Source organism: Labeo rohita, chromosome 10, assembly GCF_022985175.1.
Source record: "Labeo rohita strain BAU-BD-2019 chromosome 10, IGBB_LRoh.1.0, whole genome shotgun sequence".
NCBI classification, from domain to species: domain Eukaryota; kingdom Metazoa; phylum Chordata; class Actinopteri; order Cypriniformes; family Cyprinidae; genus Labeo; species Labeo rohita.
Window position 1 is genome coordinate 25,080,647 of NC_066878.1, and position 18,542 is coordinate 25,099,188.

Consider the following 18,542-nt stretch of genomic DNA (forward strand, 5'->3'; position numbering starts at 1 on the left):
ATGACGATTAAAACTGGGAAAAATCCCATAGACTTACATTGACGGAATGTTCAAATGAGCCGAAACTCTAAAGGTGCGTTCACACCAGACGCGAATGAAGCGTTAAGCGCGAGTGATTTACATGTTAAGTCAATGCAAAGACGCGAATAGACATCCTGCGGCGCGAATGGAGCGTTTTGGGCGTTTGACGTGCGAGTTGAAAAATCTGAACTTTGGCGAATATTCGCGCCGCGTTAACCAATCAGGAGCTTGCTCTAGTAGTGGCGTGATTAGCGAGCGGAGGCAGAAATCCCAAGCAAAAATGGAGGACAAAATCATTATCGCTGTGTGTGGACACCCGGAGCTGTACGATACATCTTCATACTTCTATAAAAACAGGAATAAAAAGGATCTTGGAAGAAAGTGAGCGAGAGGGTCGGACAACCTGGTAAGTTATAAAAAACTCAATTTTCACACTTTACTCAATTTGAGCTATATATATTTATATATATATTGAGACTACAAGCTAGCTAAAGCTGGCAAATTGAGCTTATTCTGAGTTATGCCTGGCAGAAGACCCTCCCATGACGCGAATTCGTGTCTGTTGTGAAGCGAATTTCACGCGCGAATAAAGCGAGTAAACTCAAAATGTTCAAGTGTCCAACTACGCGCGAATAGCGCGAATCGCGTCTGGTGTGAACGCACAGTAACTGTCAAAACTCCCAGAATCCCTTGAGACTAAATCAGACCTCCCTTATATAATTTCTAATCCAGTCAAACTCATTCAAACTAAACTAACATGCTAATGGTGCTAAAAACATGCTAGTAACATGCTGATCATGCTAGAAACATAGTAGTAACATGCTAGTAACTTGCCAATAATGCTAACAACTTGCTAGTAGCATGCTAATCATGCTAGTAACATGCTAATCATGCTAACAACATGTAGTAACATGCTAATCATGGTAGTAACATGCTAGTAACTTGCTAATCATGCTAACAACATGCTAGTAACATGCTAATCATGCTAACAACATGTAGTAACATGCTAATCATGGTAGTAACATGCTAGTAACTTGCCAATAATGCTAACAACTTGCTAGTAGCATGCTAATCATGCTAGTAACATGCTAATCATGCTAACAACATGTAGTAACATGCTAATCATGGTAGTAACATGCTAGTAACTTGCTAATCATGCTAACAACATGATAGTAACATGCTAATCATGCTAACAACATGTAGTAACATGCTAATCATGGTAGTAACATGCTAGTAACTTGCTAATCATGCTAACAACATGCTAGTAACATGCTAGTAACATGCTAATCTTGCTAACAACATGCTACTAACATGCTAATCATGGTAACAACATGTAGTAATATGCTAATCATGGTAGTAACATGCTAGTAACTTGTTAATCATGCTAACAACATGCTAGTAACATGCTAGTAACATGCTAATCATGCTAACAACAAAATGCTAGTAACATGCTAGTAACATGCTAATCATGCTAACAACATGTAGTAACATGCTAATCATGGTAGTAACATGCTAGTAACTTGCTAATCATGCTAACAACATGCTAGTAACATGCTAGTAACATGCTAATCATGCTAACAACATGTTAGTAACATGCTAAACATGCTAGTAACTTGCTAATCATGCTAACAACATGCTAGTAACATGCTAATCATGTTAGAAACATGGTAGTAGCATGCTAATAACATGCTAGTAACTTGCCAATAATGCTAACAACTTGCTAGTAGCATGATAATCATGCTAGTAACATGGTAATCATGCTAACAACATGTAGTAACTTGTTAATCATGCTAACGACATGCTAGTAACATGCTAATCATGTAAGAAACATGGTAGTAACATGTTAGAAACGTGCTAATCATGCTAGAATCATGCTAGTAATGTGTTAGTAACTTGCAAATAATGCTTACAACATGCTAGTAGCATGCTAATTATACTAAAATCATTCTAGCAATGCTATTAACATGCTAATCATGTTAGAAACATGCTAACAACATGCTAACATGGTAGAATCATGTTAAAGCTAGCAAAATGCTATAAACATGCTAGAATCATGCTAGTGATGTGTTAGCAGCTTGCAAATAATGCTGACAACATGCTAGTAGCATGCTAATCATACTAGAAACATGTTAACATGTTAACCATGCTAGAATCATGCTAGCAACATGCTAGTAACTTGTTAACCATGTTAGAATCATGCTAGCAGCATGCTAGTGACATGTTAATTATGCTAGCATCATGGTAGTAACTTGCACATCATGCTAGTAACATGCCAAACATGCTAGTAACATGTTAATCATGTTAGAAACATGGTAATAACATGCTAGAAACATTCTAATCATGCTAGTAACATGCTAAACATGCTAACCACATGCTAGTAACATGTTAATCATGATCAAATTTTGCTAGCAATATGCTAGTAACATGCTAATCATGTTAGAGACAAGCTAGTAACTTGCTAATTATGTTAGCAAAAATGCTAATAGCATGCTAGTCATGCTAGCAACATGGTAGTAGCATGCTAATCATGCCATCTATCCATCTATCTCTGACAGACTGTATTGCCTTCAAAACATTCAAACTTTAATCTTTTAAAACTACTTTAAACTTCAAACTATTTCAGACTGAAAACCATGAAACGTAAAACTTTTTAAAACTTATTGAACTTTTTAAACCTTTCAAACGTTCTGGTCCAGCTTTCTCAAGCCAGCTTCAAGTTTGTCTTGACAAACTTTTTTATCTAGTTAGTTTTGAAATCACAAATCAATCAGTAATGTTAGTGAAAATTAAAATCTATTAACATTTAATGAAACCTAACTATCTTTCAGCATTTTTGTGTGGACTACCAGAGCTTTTGTCCTCTAATGTGATATTTTTGGTCTTGTTCAAACAGAAACACATGAATAGTCATGGAATTCCTATAACAAACCCGTAAAGCCAAGGAAGCGTTTCTGCTCTGTTAAGTACTAATGAGTTTCTCTCTCTGCTTTGGTTCCATGGCTCATTTGGGTACAAGCTTTCTGCTTGGTTAATCATCAAAAATATGAGAGCCGGGCTTTGAGCGAAAACATGGTCGGAGCTGCTGGATGCTATTGAAGTATAAACCAGTATGTAAATCACAGGATTTGTACAAGGTGCTTAAAGTACTTGAATTCGACTTTTTGAATCTAAGGCCTTGAAAACCCATGAAAGTAGCAATATTCCTGAAGAGGTACTTGAAAAGTGCTTGAATTATTGAAAGATAGTGTATAAGTGTTCATGCAAAATTCACTCAATTCAAAAAAGCATCTTTTTTGCTTATTTCAGTTAATGTCGGAAACCAATTGAGCTAAGCAAGTAGTAGTACTGACAGTGTCGTGTTAACATGGCTGAAGACGCAAAAAGAGGAACAGACAAATCAAATCAATCGAGTCATTTACACTGGAACCGCTTAGATTGATTCAAACTCGTGACTTCGTTCATTCATTTCAAGTGATTCACTAGCAAAAACCAGATCAAATTAAAAGAGCCATTCATTCATTTCAACATCACTTGTAACGATTCTAAAAAAGCATGTAGTGATGGATGAAACTGAGCTTTTCGAAACTCTGAATCAGTTAAACATACTTGTCGCAAAATGATTCACTGTTTCGAGCTCTCCAATCGGATCACGTATAGTGAATCATTCGTTTTAGATTGGGACTTCATATTGTGTATCGTAACTCATTTGATTTAGATCGGAACGGGTTTGTGATTCATTTTGCGAATTGAATAATCAAATCAAATGATTTACGACACACAACACAAGCCAAATAATTCTCAATCTGACTCCTGATCTGAAATGATGGTTCACGAATCATTATTATTTAGATCGGGACTTCAGAGTTTAGATTGTGAATTATTTTATTTAAACTGGAACTTCAGAGTGGATTTGCAAATCTTGTGATTCAGATTGGATCTTCGTAGCACAGATCGCAAATGATTTGATTTAGATCGGGACTTTGGTGCGGGTTTGTAAATCATTTGTTTCATATCGTGATTTTGGAGCAATTTTGTGAATCTTTAAGAGTTTGTTTTCTTAAATAGTAGAAAACATCAAACCATTAAGGCAATACAGTAATAAAACCAAAACAAAGGGGAAAAAAGTATACACAAATACAAATCCCTTAAGAACATTATTTGTGGTTTTCTTTAGTAAAAGTGTAATTTTTGCAATTTTTTATTAGTATATTTTATCTAGTATTTCTCTTTTTTTAGAATTTGAAATAGAAGACCTAAGTGAGATCTCTGATTGAAGTCTCTGAAAATAAAAAAGTAGTACTTGAAAAATTCATTAAAGTCCTGAAATTTCATTTTACACTATCTGTTTGAACCCTGAAATCAGTACAATGTGGTTTTGGGGAGGACGAGAACAGATGATGTTCAAATAATTAAATGTATGACCTTTCAGATTCACCTGGGACCTTTCAATAAAACATATTGTGGGAACATTGTTTCAAAATGCTTCCAATGTTATTTAACACTTACAAAAATGTTTCTTATGCCCTTGTATCAAATTTTTCACTCAGAATGTTATTTTGAATGTTTATTTTTATTATTCCATTTTAGAATGTTATTTAATGCTTCCAAACACATTTTTTAGAATATTCATAAAGCACAAATTCTGAAATTGTTTTCTCCACATTATTAGAACGTTCAAGTTCAAATATCATTATAACGACATTCAGAGAATGCTGATGAACAACAAAACATTTTCTCTCAGTTTTATGAGCATGCATGTCAAATATTAATAGTACGTGTTTCATAATTGATGGATTTTACAACACACTTACTTTTCTGTTTATAGCCGTGAAGATTCTTTGAAACTATTTTTATAAAGTGCTACATTGTATAAAGCACCACTGGAAAATGCATTTCAAACTCACTTTGAAATTAGTTTTATTATTTAATTGGTTGGAAAATTTGGAGGCCTTGATGTCAGCTGCTTTCTAGGATTTAGAAAGCAAATTTAGATTTTGATTTCATTCTGACTTTATTGAACTGTTGCATATATGTAGGAATGATTAAGTGTGCTTGTGATGAAAATGCACGTCTTTGCTTTTGACAGTCTGAGACAAAATGAAGGCTGGAAGTGCTGTTTAAATAGCGTAGGGGATGTTCAATAGTCCCCTATCTAATTCAAAGCATCATGTCTCGTGTTCTGGCTCACTGAGCTGAGCATTATGGGTAGAGTGGAGCTCAGACATGAAGATATGGCCTATTTCTCTTTTCCCTTTTAAATTATGAACAGCGGCTGCTCTTTCAAGCATGGCTTGTAGCAAATTCACTGCATTAAAACCTGAGACGTTTGTTCTTGTTTACCTTTCGTACCATTGTCTTGGCAGCTGGGTCGAACTGATTGTTTGGAGGAGGGTGCTGGGAGCGAAAGGGGCGGGGCTTGATGTCGCGACGTCTGCGGAAAGCCCAGCTTCCCATTGGTCAGAACTTGCCGGCGGAGACTCAGCGTGGGAAGGAGGGCCGGGTTTCCTGATGCGGTGTCGGGATGGAGCGACGGAGAAGAGGAGTGACCCGTCTGGACCCTCAGGTGAGGCACCTGAGTTGTACCGGACGGAGAAACCATCAAGTTACAGCCTTTCCCGTTCATGTCCGTCACTGGTCGACACAGAACATCATCTCGAGCGTTCGGATTTAGATTTGAGCCGTGGTTTCAATCGCCTGATGAACATTAAACATAGATTAGAAAATATTTTATCTAGTGGCATACATTTGAACTTTTTTAAGTCAAAACATTGACTTCAATAAGATTACATAAGTCAGTCTTAAGGATCAGATGAAGTACGAATTGCTCCTTGCACTGTGTGTGAATTAAAATATAATCCAACTTTACTACAGAAGGTAAAAGAGTGTCTAAAAGTACCTTTGTATTACCTGAGAGCATCGTTGTACTTGTTTTCAGGGGAACTATGTTTGGCTATTGAGGTTCTCTGAAGTTGCTTTAAATTGACTAGTTGGGTTAGTCACTTACTAATCAGTGTTTTGAAACACATGATGAGCTAAACAGCACCAAAAATAATCAAAACATTAGATTCATATTTTTAATTTCAACTGTGGGTCAAATACAGTAGTGTATCTACCACTCAGAAGTTTTTAATTATTTTTTAAGCCAAGCCTGTATTTATTTGATCCAAAATACAGCAAAAGCAGTAATATTGTAAAATATTCTTACTATTTTAAAAATATTTTTGAATATATTTTAAAAATGCAATTTATTCTTGCGATTTCAAAGCTGAATTTTTAGCATCATGTCATGCCATCCTTCAGAAATCATTCTAATATTCTGATTTGCTACTAAAATAAATAAATATTATGTTGAAAACAGCCGAGTAGATTTTTTTCAAGTTTCTTTGATGAATAGAAAGTTCAGAAGAACAGTATTTATTATAAATGTATTTATATCAATTTAAAGCATACTTGCTAAATGAAAGTATTAATTTATTTAATTTATTAAAAAAAAAAAAACGGACTCCCAAGTTTTTTGAATGGTATAGTGTATAATGTTACTAAATAAATAAATAAATAGATAAATAAATAAATAAATAAAAATAATGTTATAAAAAATTACTCAACTGTTTTAACTATTGATGATGATGATAATAATAATAATAATAATCAGAAATGTTTTTTGAGGAGCAAATCATTATTAGAATGATTTCTGAAGGATCATGTGACACTGAAGACTGGAGTAATGATGCTGAAAATTCAGCTGTGCATCACAGAAATAAATTACAGTTTAACATATATTCACATTGAAAACTGCTATTTTAAATAGTAAAAATATTTCACAGTTTTACTGTTTTTGCTGTATTTTAGATCAAATAAATGCAGGCTTGGTGAGCAGAAAAGTCTTTTAAAAAACATTAAAAATCTTCCTTTTCAAAACTTTTGACTGGTAAGTGTATATGTTTCAAGATTTCGTCGTGATGTCCTTTATAAGCTATTATTAAATGATTTTTGCGCTTAATGTTTATTAAAAATCATAAAATCAGTAATGTAAAACAAACATATGGTGACAATGTAAAATCGCACATTCACGAGTCACGTTCGTCCATGAAACAAATACAATTAATCAAACGTTTTAACAAGTTTATCGATCTCGTTTCATGTTTCCGACAGTCAGTGATGAATCACGTCACTAGTCTCGCTCAGTGCAGGTAAACTCACCTGTTACAGTGTCGTCATGTCACCTTCGTGAAATAAAGCGCTTCAGACGAACTTCTGCCGCGGTGACGTCATCGGGAGCGCGTTCTTTCCCGCATTACGGCTGAGTTTGAGCCGAGTTTGTCGTGTTTAAAGCGTGTTTGGTTTCATGGTGAGTGAATGTGAGCTGCTGCTGCTGCTGCTGCTGCTGTTGTTGTGTGTGGGTTTGTGATGGTTGTCAGGGGCGGGTAGATCAGCCTCATTTTGCCCTTTTGCCCCGCGAAACCTCCAGCATGTGAATGTTTGGCAGCATTACATCATGACACGCTCCTGAAACACCATATTTGGATTCATTTGAGATCCACATATGCTTTTAAATACAATTAATAATTGAACCGGTGTTACTGTAACTTGTTTAATAACTTTTGGAAGTATGTGCATTGTGGAGTTTAATTATTCATGCAATGCATTACATACACTGACAACAATTTGTAGGATTTACTTTGAAGCATTACTCATAAATTGCAACTAATAATGAATAATTATAATTTGAAAAAGATATGAAGAACTGAAAATATAAATAATAAATATAATATTATATACTGAACAAAAATGGTGCGAGATTTACTTTGAAACAGTTTTCATTCAGATATTGTAAATTTCCCAAATAATTACAAAGAAACAGCAAGTAACACTATGAATTTAATTAAAAATATAAAACCCCTAATACTATGTTTCTAAACTAATATAAAACTAATAAAATGACAAAATCACAAAGTGACAAATGACTAAAATGCAAACTCAAATTAAAATGAAAACAGAAAATAAAAATAAATGTCAAAATATTAATAAATACTATATTAGAATATAAACGAAAATGGTGCAGAATTTAGTTTGAAACAATTTTCAGTTGTTAATAAACTTCACAAATGATTACAAAGAAACTGTAAATATAAACATAAAAATATAACCCAAAGAACATAAAATATAAAAAAAACATAAAAATGACAAAACGCATGAAGCAAAATTACTCAATGTAAACTAAAATAAACATGAAAACAGAAAAAAAGTAACATAATTGATTAAATCAAAAACTGAAATAAAATGTAAATACAAATATAAAAGTATAAAAACCCCATATAAAAAAATACAAAAGCATAAAGCAAAATTACTCAATGTAAACTGAAACAAACACGAAAACAGAAAAAAACAAAATAAAAGCTACGACAAAATATTACTAAATACTATAATAGTATATACATTAAAAAAAAATCTATAGGATTTACTTTGAAACAATTTTCATTTAGAAATTGCTAATACATTTCACAAATAATTACAAAGAAACAGCAACACATTAAATTAAATTAAATACAAAACTGAAAACCTCCTAGAAATATAAAATGACATGCATAACACAAAATTACTAAAACTTAAACTAAAATTAACATGAAAACAAAAATAGAAACATAAATAAAGGACTAAATATAAGTATATAAACTTGTAAATGATTAAAATGTTGTGGGATTTACTTTGAAACAATTTTTACTCAGAAATTGCTAATAAATTTCACTATTTTAATAATAATTTAAAAATTCAATAATTAAAAAAGAAACAGCAAGTAACACAATAAATTAAATCAAAAACTGAAATAAAAATGTAAATACAAATATAAAAATATAAAAAAAACCCATATAAAAATGACAAAAGCACAAAGCAAAAATACTAAAATAAATATGAAAACAGAAAAAATTAAAATAAAAGCTATTTTATTCTAAAATATTACTAAATACTATATACTATATAAATAAATAAATGGTAATAAAATGAATCAAAAGAAACAGTAACACATTAAATAAAAAAGAATTTGAAAAAAAACCCCATAGAAACATAAAAAAATAACAAGCACAAAACAAAATTACTAAAACTGAAATTAACATGAAAACAGAAAATAGAAATAAACAGAAACTTAAATAATGTACTAAATATAAGTATATAAAGGTGTAGAGGATTTACTTTGAAACAATTTTCCCTCAGAAATTGCTAATAAATTTCACAAATAATATAAGAATTGGCAGGCAACACAAGTTTATACATTATACATGAAATTTTGACGTAAAAAGACCCACATAGTATTGTATTGTAAAACATACTCTAATAAACTCAGTATGTGCAGTGTAATAGTGAGCGTGTCAGAGGTGTGATCTCTGATTTGAAAGATGTTTGGTGATATCAGTTTGTAGGAGATTTTAACTAGTTCTGATTAGTTTTGTAATGGTGTATCTCATTGTGTACATCTGCTGGCTTGAAATTGCTCATGACAGTCCTTGCTCTAGTTGAAATGCTTCATTAATTTGAACAATTTATTATAATAAAAAGCACATCAAAATCAAAAGTTCACGCACCAAAAATTATAGAATGGCACCCAAAGCCTTCCATATTCAGAAAAATAGTTGTTCAGTATTATAGTTTATATTTGGATCCCCAAATCTGGTTTGATCTGGATTTGCTCTGATACTGTACCTGAGTTTCAGTCCAGACTTGAGTGTTTGTGCAGTGAGTTCTGCTGCTTGTTGTCATGGCAACAGTGTTGTTTATTCTGCAGGAGACTTGAGAACGTGAGAGGAACGAATGCTAATAAAGGCCTGTATTATTACAGGATTGATCTGTGATGCTTGTGCGGAGGCCGGAGTCTGCGTATCTCAAGTCTCGCGTCCTCTGGTGTTCGGGGTGACCAGACGTGAATTAAATGCTGGCCTCTAGTGGAAATGACATGGCAGTTCGCGTGAAGCTGTAAGAAGTGATGAATGTGTTTACAGTGAGTCAGTGACTCAGAACTGGCCGCTGAACTTCTGCTGCATCGATTCACTGCGTTCATTGTGTTATAATTAGGGCCGTTTGTATTTTGCTCTGTAATAATCTGTTCACACTAATGCAGTGCTGATACTGGAATGGCACACAGACTTTAGCTGCTGCCGGAGTAAAGAAATAGACATGAAATTTGAAAGATTTAATTATTTCGGGGCCAAAGGACTAACACTTTCATTCACTGAAATAAAAACTGAGATCAGCTGAAATATAAATATTAGACAAAATTAAAAAAAAAAAAAAAAGTATGTTTCCCATTGCAACTAAATTATGTACTGACATAATAAAATTATTACAACTAAAGCTGAAATAAAATTAAATTAAAAATGAAAAAATTAAAACTACAATATTTAATGTAAACAGAAAATATAAACATTTAAATAAGTCAAATATTAATAAACATTATAATAGTATGTGAATAACACTGGCCTATACTGTATAAAATAAAGTACTGAAATTACTAAAACTAAATCTGAAATTATCAAGAAATGTATTAAAGAACAGAAATTAATAGGAATGACGAAAGCACAGAATAATATAACAAAAACTTAAACTAAAGTTTAAATTAAAACAAAACAAAACAGCTAGTTTAAAATATTAATAAATACTATGCTAAATTAACACTGGACTTTAGAATATAAACGAAAATGGTGTTACTTTACTTTACTTTACTTTACTTAAGTTGTTGATAAGTTTTTACAAATAATTACACAATGAATTAAATCAAAAACTGAAATAAAAATGTAAATACAAATATAAAAATATAACCAAAAAAATCTAAAATCTAAAATATAAAATATAAAAAAAACATATAAAAATGACAAAAGCATGAAGCAAAATTGTTTGATGTAAACTAAAATAAACATGAAAACAAAAAAAGTAGCGTAATTAATTAAATAAAAAAACTGAAATAAAAATGTAAAGACAAATATAAAAATATAACCCAAAAAAATATAAAATATAAAAATGACAAATGCATAAAGCAAAATTACGAAAATGTAAACTGAAATAAACTTAAACAGAAAAAAAAAAAAGCTATGTCAAAATATTACTAAATACTATAATAGTATATAAATTAAAAAATGGTATAGGATTTACTTTGAAACAATTTTCATTTAGAAATTGCTAATAAAACTTCACAAATAATTACAAAAGAAACACCAAATAACACATTAAATGCATAATAAAAAATAAAAGCTAGTTTAAAATATTAATAAATACTATGCTAAAATAACACTGGCCTTTACCAATATCCTCGGGCCTGTTTGCTAAAATAAAATGAGTACTAAATTTACTAGAATTAAAACTGAAAAAATAAAAATAATAAATAAAAATAGACATATTAAAAACTAAAACTAACAAAAATCACAAAAGCACAAAACAAAACTTACTCAAAAAAAAAAAAAAACTAATTCAAGATCAGCAATGCATAAATAAATAAATGCTTCTGATAAAATATCAGCCTTTTAATTCTTAACTACTCCTAAAATGTGAATTGACATTTGAAAGCACAGGATTTGATGGAAATACATTTGCTCCTGTGTGGTGTTGGTGTTTGTTTCTCCAGCAGAGGGCAGTAGAAGCACAGACACACACTGTCTCAAACAGGTCCTGTAGGTGAAACTGCAGTGTGGTGATCACTTCATTCTGGCCAGGAAAACAGCAGGGTGGTGTTATTGTTCGACTGTAAAATGAAACTGAGGTTTGTCAGAATCAGTTTCCATAGTTAAAATGTTAATCTACTGGCTTAGAAAAGTCAAATCAGCCTGTCAGTCCATGAGAAAAACATTTGTAAGAACAGTGTTCACTGTTATTGAACTGCAGTCTGGACTTAATGCCAAAACCACTGTAGTTTCATCAGAGTCATCCTCTCTCGTCAGTCTCATTAATGCATTTATTCAGACACAACGGCTATTTCTGTAACACCAGAAAAATGATCCCAAACCTACAAGCAGTGACAGAAACCTTTTCCATTAGGGGTGAAATTAAAATCTATTTCCAGTGGCATATTTAACTTTATAAAGGCAAGTTTTCTAACCTTTTTAAATGTATGACATCTTTTACTTACATTTATTCAGTAAATGTATTTTGAATAATTATAAGACATTAAAAGGCTGTTACCAATCAACTGAAAATGGACATTTAAAAAAAATACAAATTATATTGAATATAAAAATATGAAATGTTGTAAAAATGAAATTATACTTTAAATATGAAGCTAAAACCACCAGTAGGTGGTGATATTTCACTGTCTTAAAAATTGATTAATTGATTATTAGATTGATTGATAGATTCATTCGTTCAAATGATTCATTCAAAACGGCTGATTTATTCAGGAATGAAGCAAGTTTTTATGTATGAACGAGTCATTGAATCATTGACTCATCCAATTTGTTAAAAAGGCTAAATCATTCAAAAACGAAATTGTTTTGAAGTAAAAACTTTCAATTGAGACAAAAATAACAAAAATGTTTACAGAAGGTTTTGCTATCGTTCTCATTAAGTTATGAACATTAAGTTCTCTGAACATTCCATTGTATCATTTTGCAAACATTTTGTTGCTAATGAATATTCTATGAACACAAAATGTTTAATTTCTTCGTTTTTTTTTTTGGTGTTAAGGGAACATTCCATTTGATCATTTTGCAAACATTGCGGGAATGTTACATTTACATGTTCTTTGAACATTCTGAAACAAGAAGTAACATTTTAAAAAAATGTTTCAAATAAAATGTTTCAACATTGTAATAATGTTACTTTGTTCATATCTTTGAGAGAACTTTGTCAGAACATTCTAAGAATGTTTCTTGTTCGCTGGGATTGTTTCTAAAATACTATAATAAAGTACTTTTGTTTTAATCTGTCTGTTCGTTAGTTATATCCACCTTATTTTGCTTCATATAATGGTGTGGCCATTTGTAAATTGAATGTGTCTGGCTTCTGGTGTCATTCACTTCTAGCTGTTTTTAGCTGTACAAATTTTTGCTGTTTGATATGCAAACAAAATTACCATGTATTATCTTAATTATGAACCCACTGATTTGTAGTGCATACCGTTTTACTTTGTTATTCTTCTCATTATTTCGTTATCGCTGCTAATGAACCGGAAGTCTCGCACATTTGCAGAAAACGGCGTGCTTTCGCACTGAAAAATAAGGTGGATACCGTTGCATATAATGCTATAAAATAGTCCTGACAATCATCCAGCTCATTGTATTTAAAAACCGGGCTGTTGGACCTAAAAGCAGACAGATGGCCACCCTATGGTTGTTTCTGAAAGCTCTAGGTGCAAATGTTGATGAAAGCCCTCATTCAGTAAGTTACAGATGAAGGTCTAAGGGTCTAAAAGGTTCCAGCGTTCCTGTGTGAATATAATGCTGCATTTCTCCAGGCTCCGAGGAGGAGCTCTCCTGTGATTAATGGAGAGCGCGGCACCCATTTGAAAGGCTCTGAGAGCTAATTTCTGCTGGATAATGTCACGCAGCGTGTGAATGTCACCAGGCTCGGACGCCGCATGTTCACCTCACCTCATCAGGAGGAGACAAAGCGCTTCAGTCCCACAAACTCGTGTTGTTCTTAGACGCTTTCAGGCAGATGCGTTCGTTCGCTTAGCTGGAGGTGAACAGAGACATGAGAGGAAATGAAAAGACATTCAGGTCTCTCCATGCTCACTGCGCTCTGCTGTACTCCAGTGGAAGAGACGCAGTGATAAACTCCAGCTGAATCATCAGCGTCTCATTAGGCAGAAATGCTGTTTTAATTGCAGAAACGCTCAGGGCTCCGGCCCGAGGCAGACGAACATTCCCTCCTGTTATGCTGAGAGTTATAAAGAGCACTGAATGGACCAGTGCGAACCTTCAATCTCTCAGACTTCCTAGAAACTCAAGGATGCAAGAGCAGCCTTAAACAGTTAAGCCTTCTAGGCTGTTGGTGTCTGGCCTTGTTTGTTTATTTATTTAAATGACATGAGACTTTGTGATTTCCTGCACTTGTACAGTAAAAGTGCTTGAATTTATTACAATAGTATACTTTTCTTTTTTTTTTAACTGGCAACACATTTATATCTGTGTATACATTCTTGCTTCTTGTTTTTTTTGTTTTTTAACCATATTATTTTAATGGTTTGATGTTTTGTGCTGTTTAACAAAAGAAGTCAGAAAAGATACAATACGCGCTCCGCAGTTCCGAACGGAATCAAATGATTCGCGAACCGGCTCTGAAGTCCCGATCTTAAACAAATTATTCGCGATCCCGCTTTAAGTTCCGATCTGAATCAAAAGTTTCGCGAACTCGGTCCGAAGTTCTGATCTAAATCAAATGATTCACGATCCGCGCTTTGAAGTTCCGAGCTAAATTTCACATTCATAAACAAAAGTTTACTGGCTCTAAATCTCTTTTTTCTTTGTTCAAAGTGGACTTGGATAAGTATATAGAAACTATCCAAAGTTCTGCTAATTAGAAAGCTATGAAAACAGTATCTCTGTATTCATACTTTGTGTCATCTTAAGATGTTTTATTACCCTTTTTTTTTTTTTTTTTTAATAATTGTATTTTGTCTGTAATTGTACTGTTTTGATGTTTTGGATATCTGTATCGTTTAATTAAAAAAAAAGAAAAGAAAAGAAAAAAAATCGCTTTCCGCGCGATCCACGCTTTTTAAGTTCCCATCTGAATCGAAAGATTCGCGATCCGCGCTTTGAGGTTCCCATGTAAATCAAATGATTCGCGATCCGCACTCAGAATTTTCGATCTGAATCAAAAGATTCGCGAACCCGCTCCAAGTTCCGATCTGAATCAATTGATTCACGCTTTTGTTTCGGAGTCAAGTGATTCGCGATCCGCGCTTTAAGTTCCGATCTGAATCAAAAGATTCTCGAACCCGGTCCAAAGTTCCGATCTAAATCAAATGATTCGCGATCCGCGCTCAGAATTTTCAATCTGAATCAAAAGATTCACGAACCCGCTCCAAGTTCCGATCTGAATCAATTGATTCGCGATCCGCACTTTGAAGTTCCGATCTGAATCAAATGATTCACGATCCGCACTCCGAATGTTCGATCTGAATCAAAAGATTCGCGAACCCGGTCCGAGGTTCCGCTCTAAATCAAATGATTCGCGATCCACACTTTGAAGTGTCGAAGTCAAATGATTCGCGATCCGCACTCAGAATTTTCAATCTGAATCAAAAGATTCGTGAACCCACCCCAAGTTCCGATCTGAATCAGTTGATTCACGCTTTTGTTTCGGAGTCAGATGATTCACGAACCTGCTCCAAGTTCCGATCTGAATCAATTGATTCGCGATCCGCACTTTGAAGTTCCGATCTGAATCAAATGATTCGCGATCCGCACTCCGATCTGAATCAAAAGATTTGAAGTTCCCATCTGAATCGAAAGATTCGCGATCCACACTTTGAAGTATCGAAGTCAAATGATTCGCGATCTGCACTCAGAATTTTCAATCTGAATCAAAAGATTCACGAACCCGCTCCAAGTTCCGATCTGAATCAATTGATTCGCGATCCGCACTTTGAAGTTCCGATCTGAATCAAATGATTCGCGATCCGCACTCCGAATGTTCGATCTGAATCAAAAGATTCGCGAACCCGGTCCGATGTTCCGCTCTAAATCAAATGATTCGCGATTCGCGATTTGAAGTTCAGATCTGAAGTTCAATTAATTCATTTGCCCACTTTGAAGTCCCGATCTGAACCAAATGATTCACGATACACGATCCGATTCTAGTGCTTCGAAAAAGTGAATCATTTTGCAAAGCAGTGGTTTAACTGATTCGAAGTTTCAAAAGCCCGGTTCCCCATCAATATGTGCTTTTTGAAATAATTAAAAAATGTTTGAGCTGCAGTTCAGTTGCTGACAGTTCAATAGGAATCAGTTGCATCCAGTCATCTCATACCATTCAAGTCAGTTTTACATTTATCAGTATTGTAATACATATATGAGAAATTACTGTTGTAAATGATTGTATGGAGTAATAGTCAATGTAAAAAGAGCAAATGGGAGAAGATGAACACAAAACACGTGAAATGTGTTTTTATTGAGAGAGATTCCTGCACACATGATTCAGTTGTGTGTTTTGTTTCAGAACTCTTGAATCTGTGATCTTGTGTTTGTCAGATATACAGATCTGCTGATGAAATACTTTATTTAACATTTAGAAAACAATTGTAGAAATTGTTTATATGTTATAAAAGCCAGATGTGTTTTGAAGGACTCATGGCCGACATGACTGTAAAAGAAATCACACTAGAAAAAAGAGATTTTAACTGCAGTTGTTTATGGTTGGCATCTGTATCGACGCTATGTTGCTCTTCAAGGCCATATGGCTTTCAAATATGGACTTTTGATAAAAGAAATAAGGTAAACACTGAAAAATCACTGTTGTGATGTGTTTGATGCACTGGATTCAGCCAGTCAATGAGGTGATTTCTGAATATTCTCTTTTAAAAAATGTTTTAAAATGTTTTTGTTTTGATTTGATTTTTTCCAATAATGAACGAGAAGTGTGAAATATGAATGTTTTGTTAAATTAATATTTTTCAGGGGAAAAAAGTTTGTGAATCCCTGATTTAATGTGACATATCTTTGTTATATTAATCCAGACGTCTGTTTTCTAAAGCTGCTGCTGACGATTAATGGTGTATTCTCAACACGGTTGTTCTTCTCAGACTTGTCTTTGCATTGTAAAATACAGTGGCAATGTGGAATTCTCTGTATAAAAGACAGAAATATTATTCTTATTTAATTCAAGAGGTTTTATGTGAATAGTCACAAGAATGAAGTATTACTTTTGAATCATAGCCAAAAAAAGTGCTCTTTCTGAGCTGTCCTTAAATTACATGCTTGTGTACATGAATCTCTCAGACTTTATACAAATTTGAGGATACAAGAGCAGTTTACGGCCCTTAACACAATGCTGATGCAAGTAATGCTACTTTTCATTCCAAAGCGTACACAGGGTACATACTGTAAGAAATGGAGACAAAGCAATCTAGAAATAGAATAAAAAAACAAACAAACAATAGACTAAAACAAAGGGCGAGATTCAAGAGATGTAGGGTTGATAAAATAATAAAATCTGGAATAACATGTAATAAATGCACTGCTATGTAAGATATATATATATAAAGTTTTTGGGATCAGTAAGACTTGTAATGTTTTTTAAAGAAGTCTCTTATGCTCATCTAGGCTGCATTTATTTGATAAGAAATACAGAAAAAAACAGTAATATTGCAAAATGTTATTACAATATAAAATAATGGTTTTTATTTTAATATACTCTAAAGTATAATTTATTCCTGTGATGCAAAGCTGAATTTTCATCAGCTGTTACTCCAGTCTTAAGTGTCCCACGATCCTTCAGAAATCATTCGAATATGCTGATTTATTATTAGAATCATCAATGTTGAAAACAGTTGTGCTGACAAATATTTTTTTTGAACCTGTGATTTTTTTTTTCAGGATTCTTTGATGAATAACAAGTTAAAAAGAACAGCATTTATTCAAAATATAAATCTTTTCTAACAATATAAATCTATACGATCACTTTTTATTATTTTAACACATCCTTGGTGAATAAAAGTATTCATTTCTTTCAAAAAAAAAGAGAATAAAAATGACCAAACTTTTAAACAGTGGTGTATATTGTTAGAAAACCTTTCTATTTTAAATAAAAGCTGTTCTTTTTAACCTTTTATTGATCAAAGAATCCTGAAAAAAGTATTTCAGTTTCCAAAAATATCAAGCATCACAACTGTTTTTAACATTGATAATAAATCAGCATATTAGAATGATTTCTGAAGAATCATGTGACACTGAAGACTGGAGTAATGATTCTGAAAATTCAACTTTAACTACAGATATGAATTTCATTTTAATGTATAAATATAGAAAAACATTGTTTTACACCGCAATAATATTTCACAATCTTTTTTCCTGTATTTTTGATCAAATGAACACCATTAAAAATCTTACTGATCCCAAACTTTGTCTATAAAGTCTATAAAGTTTTTTAAGTTTTAAGTTTTAGCTATTTTAGTACTTCAACAAACTAAATGAAAATGTTGTAAATAGCTGAAATAAAAATAATAAAAGCGTTTTTATATTTTACTTTATTTAATGTTTATTTCAAGTAACATTGTCTTTATTGTTTTGTAAAAATTCTTTTAAATTGTTTTATTTAAATTGTACTTCACATAAAGTTTATATATATATATATATATATATATGTATTTTAAGTCAATGTGTTTTATTTCATGTAATTTTTTTTTTTTTTTTTTGCTTATTTTTCTTTTACTGATACAACCCTAAAATAGGCTTGTCAGCTAAAGGGCAGAAAATGCATGATATTTTAGTTGATGTTCACCCAGTCACTGTGTTTGATCTGTCGTTTGATAATGTGTCTAATATAAACACAATATTTACGTTCTCTTGTGAAGAGGAAAATACTGTGACCCCTTGAAA

The 18,542-nt window shown here is 32.6% G+C and overlaps 1 protein-coding gene across 2 annotated transcripts in view; it reads right to left on the bottom strand.

Annotated features, from left to right (window-relative positions):
* Nucleotides 1-7,429, bottom strand: part of glis3 (GLIS family zinc finger 3) — a 49,492-nt gene extending 42,063 nt beyond the window's left edge. The window contains exons 1-2 of one of the 2 annotated variants that reach the window (XM_051121280.1): nucleotides 7,222-7,429; nucleotides 5,371-5,715 (exon numbers count right to left, since the gene is read on the bottom strand). In XM_051121280.1, the coding sequence (XP_050977237.1) occupies nucleotides 5,371-5,644 (274 nt within the window). In that variant the 5' untranslated portion in view covers nucleotides 5,645-5,715; nucleotides 7,222-7,429. Of the gene's footprint in view, nucleotides 1-5,361; nucleotides 5,716-7,221 lie in introns of both variants that reach the window. The other variant, XM_051121279.1, reaches the window with a different exon arrangement.
* Between the last annotated feature and the right edge of the window lie 11,113 nt (nucleotides 7,430-18,542).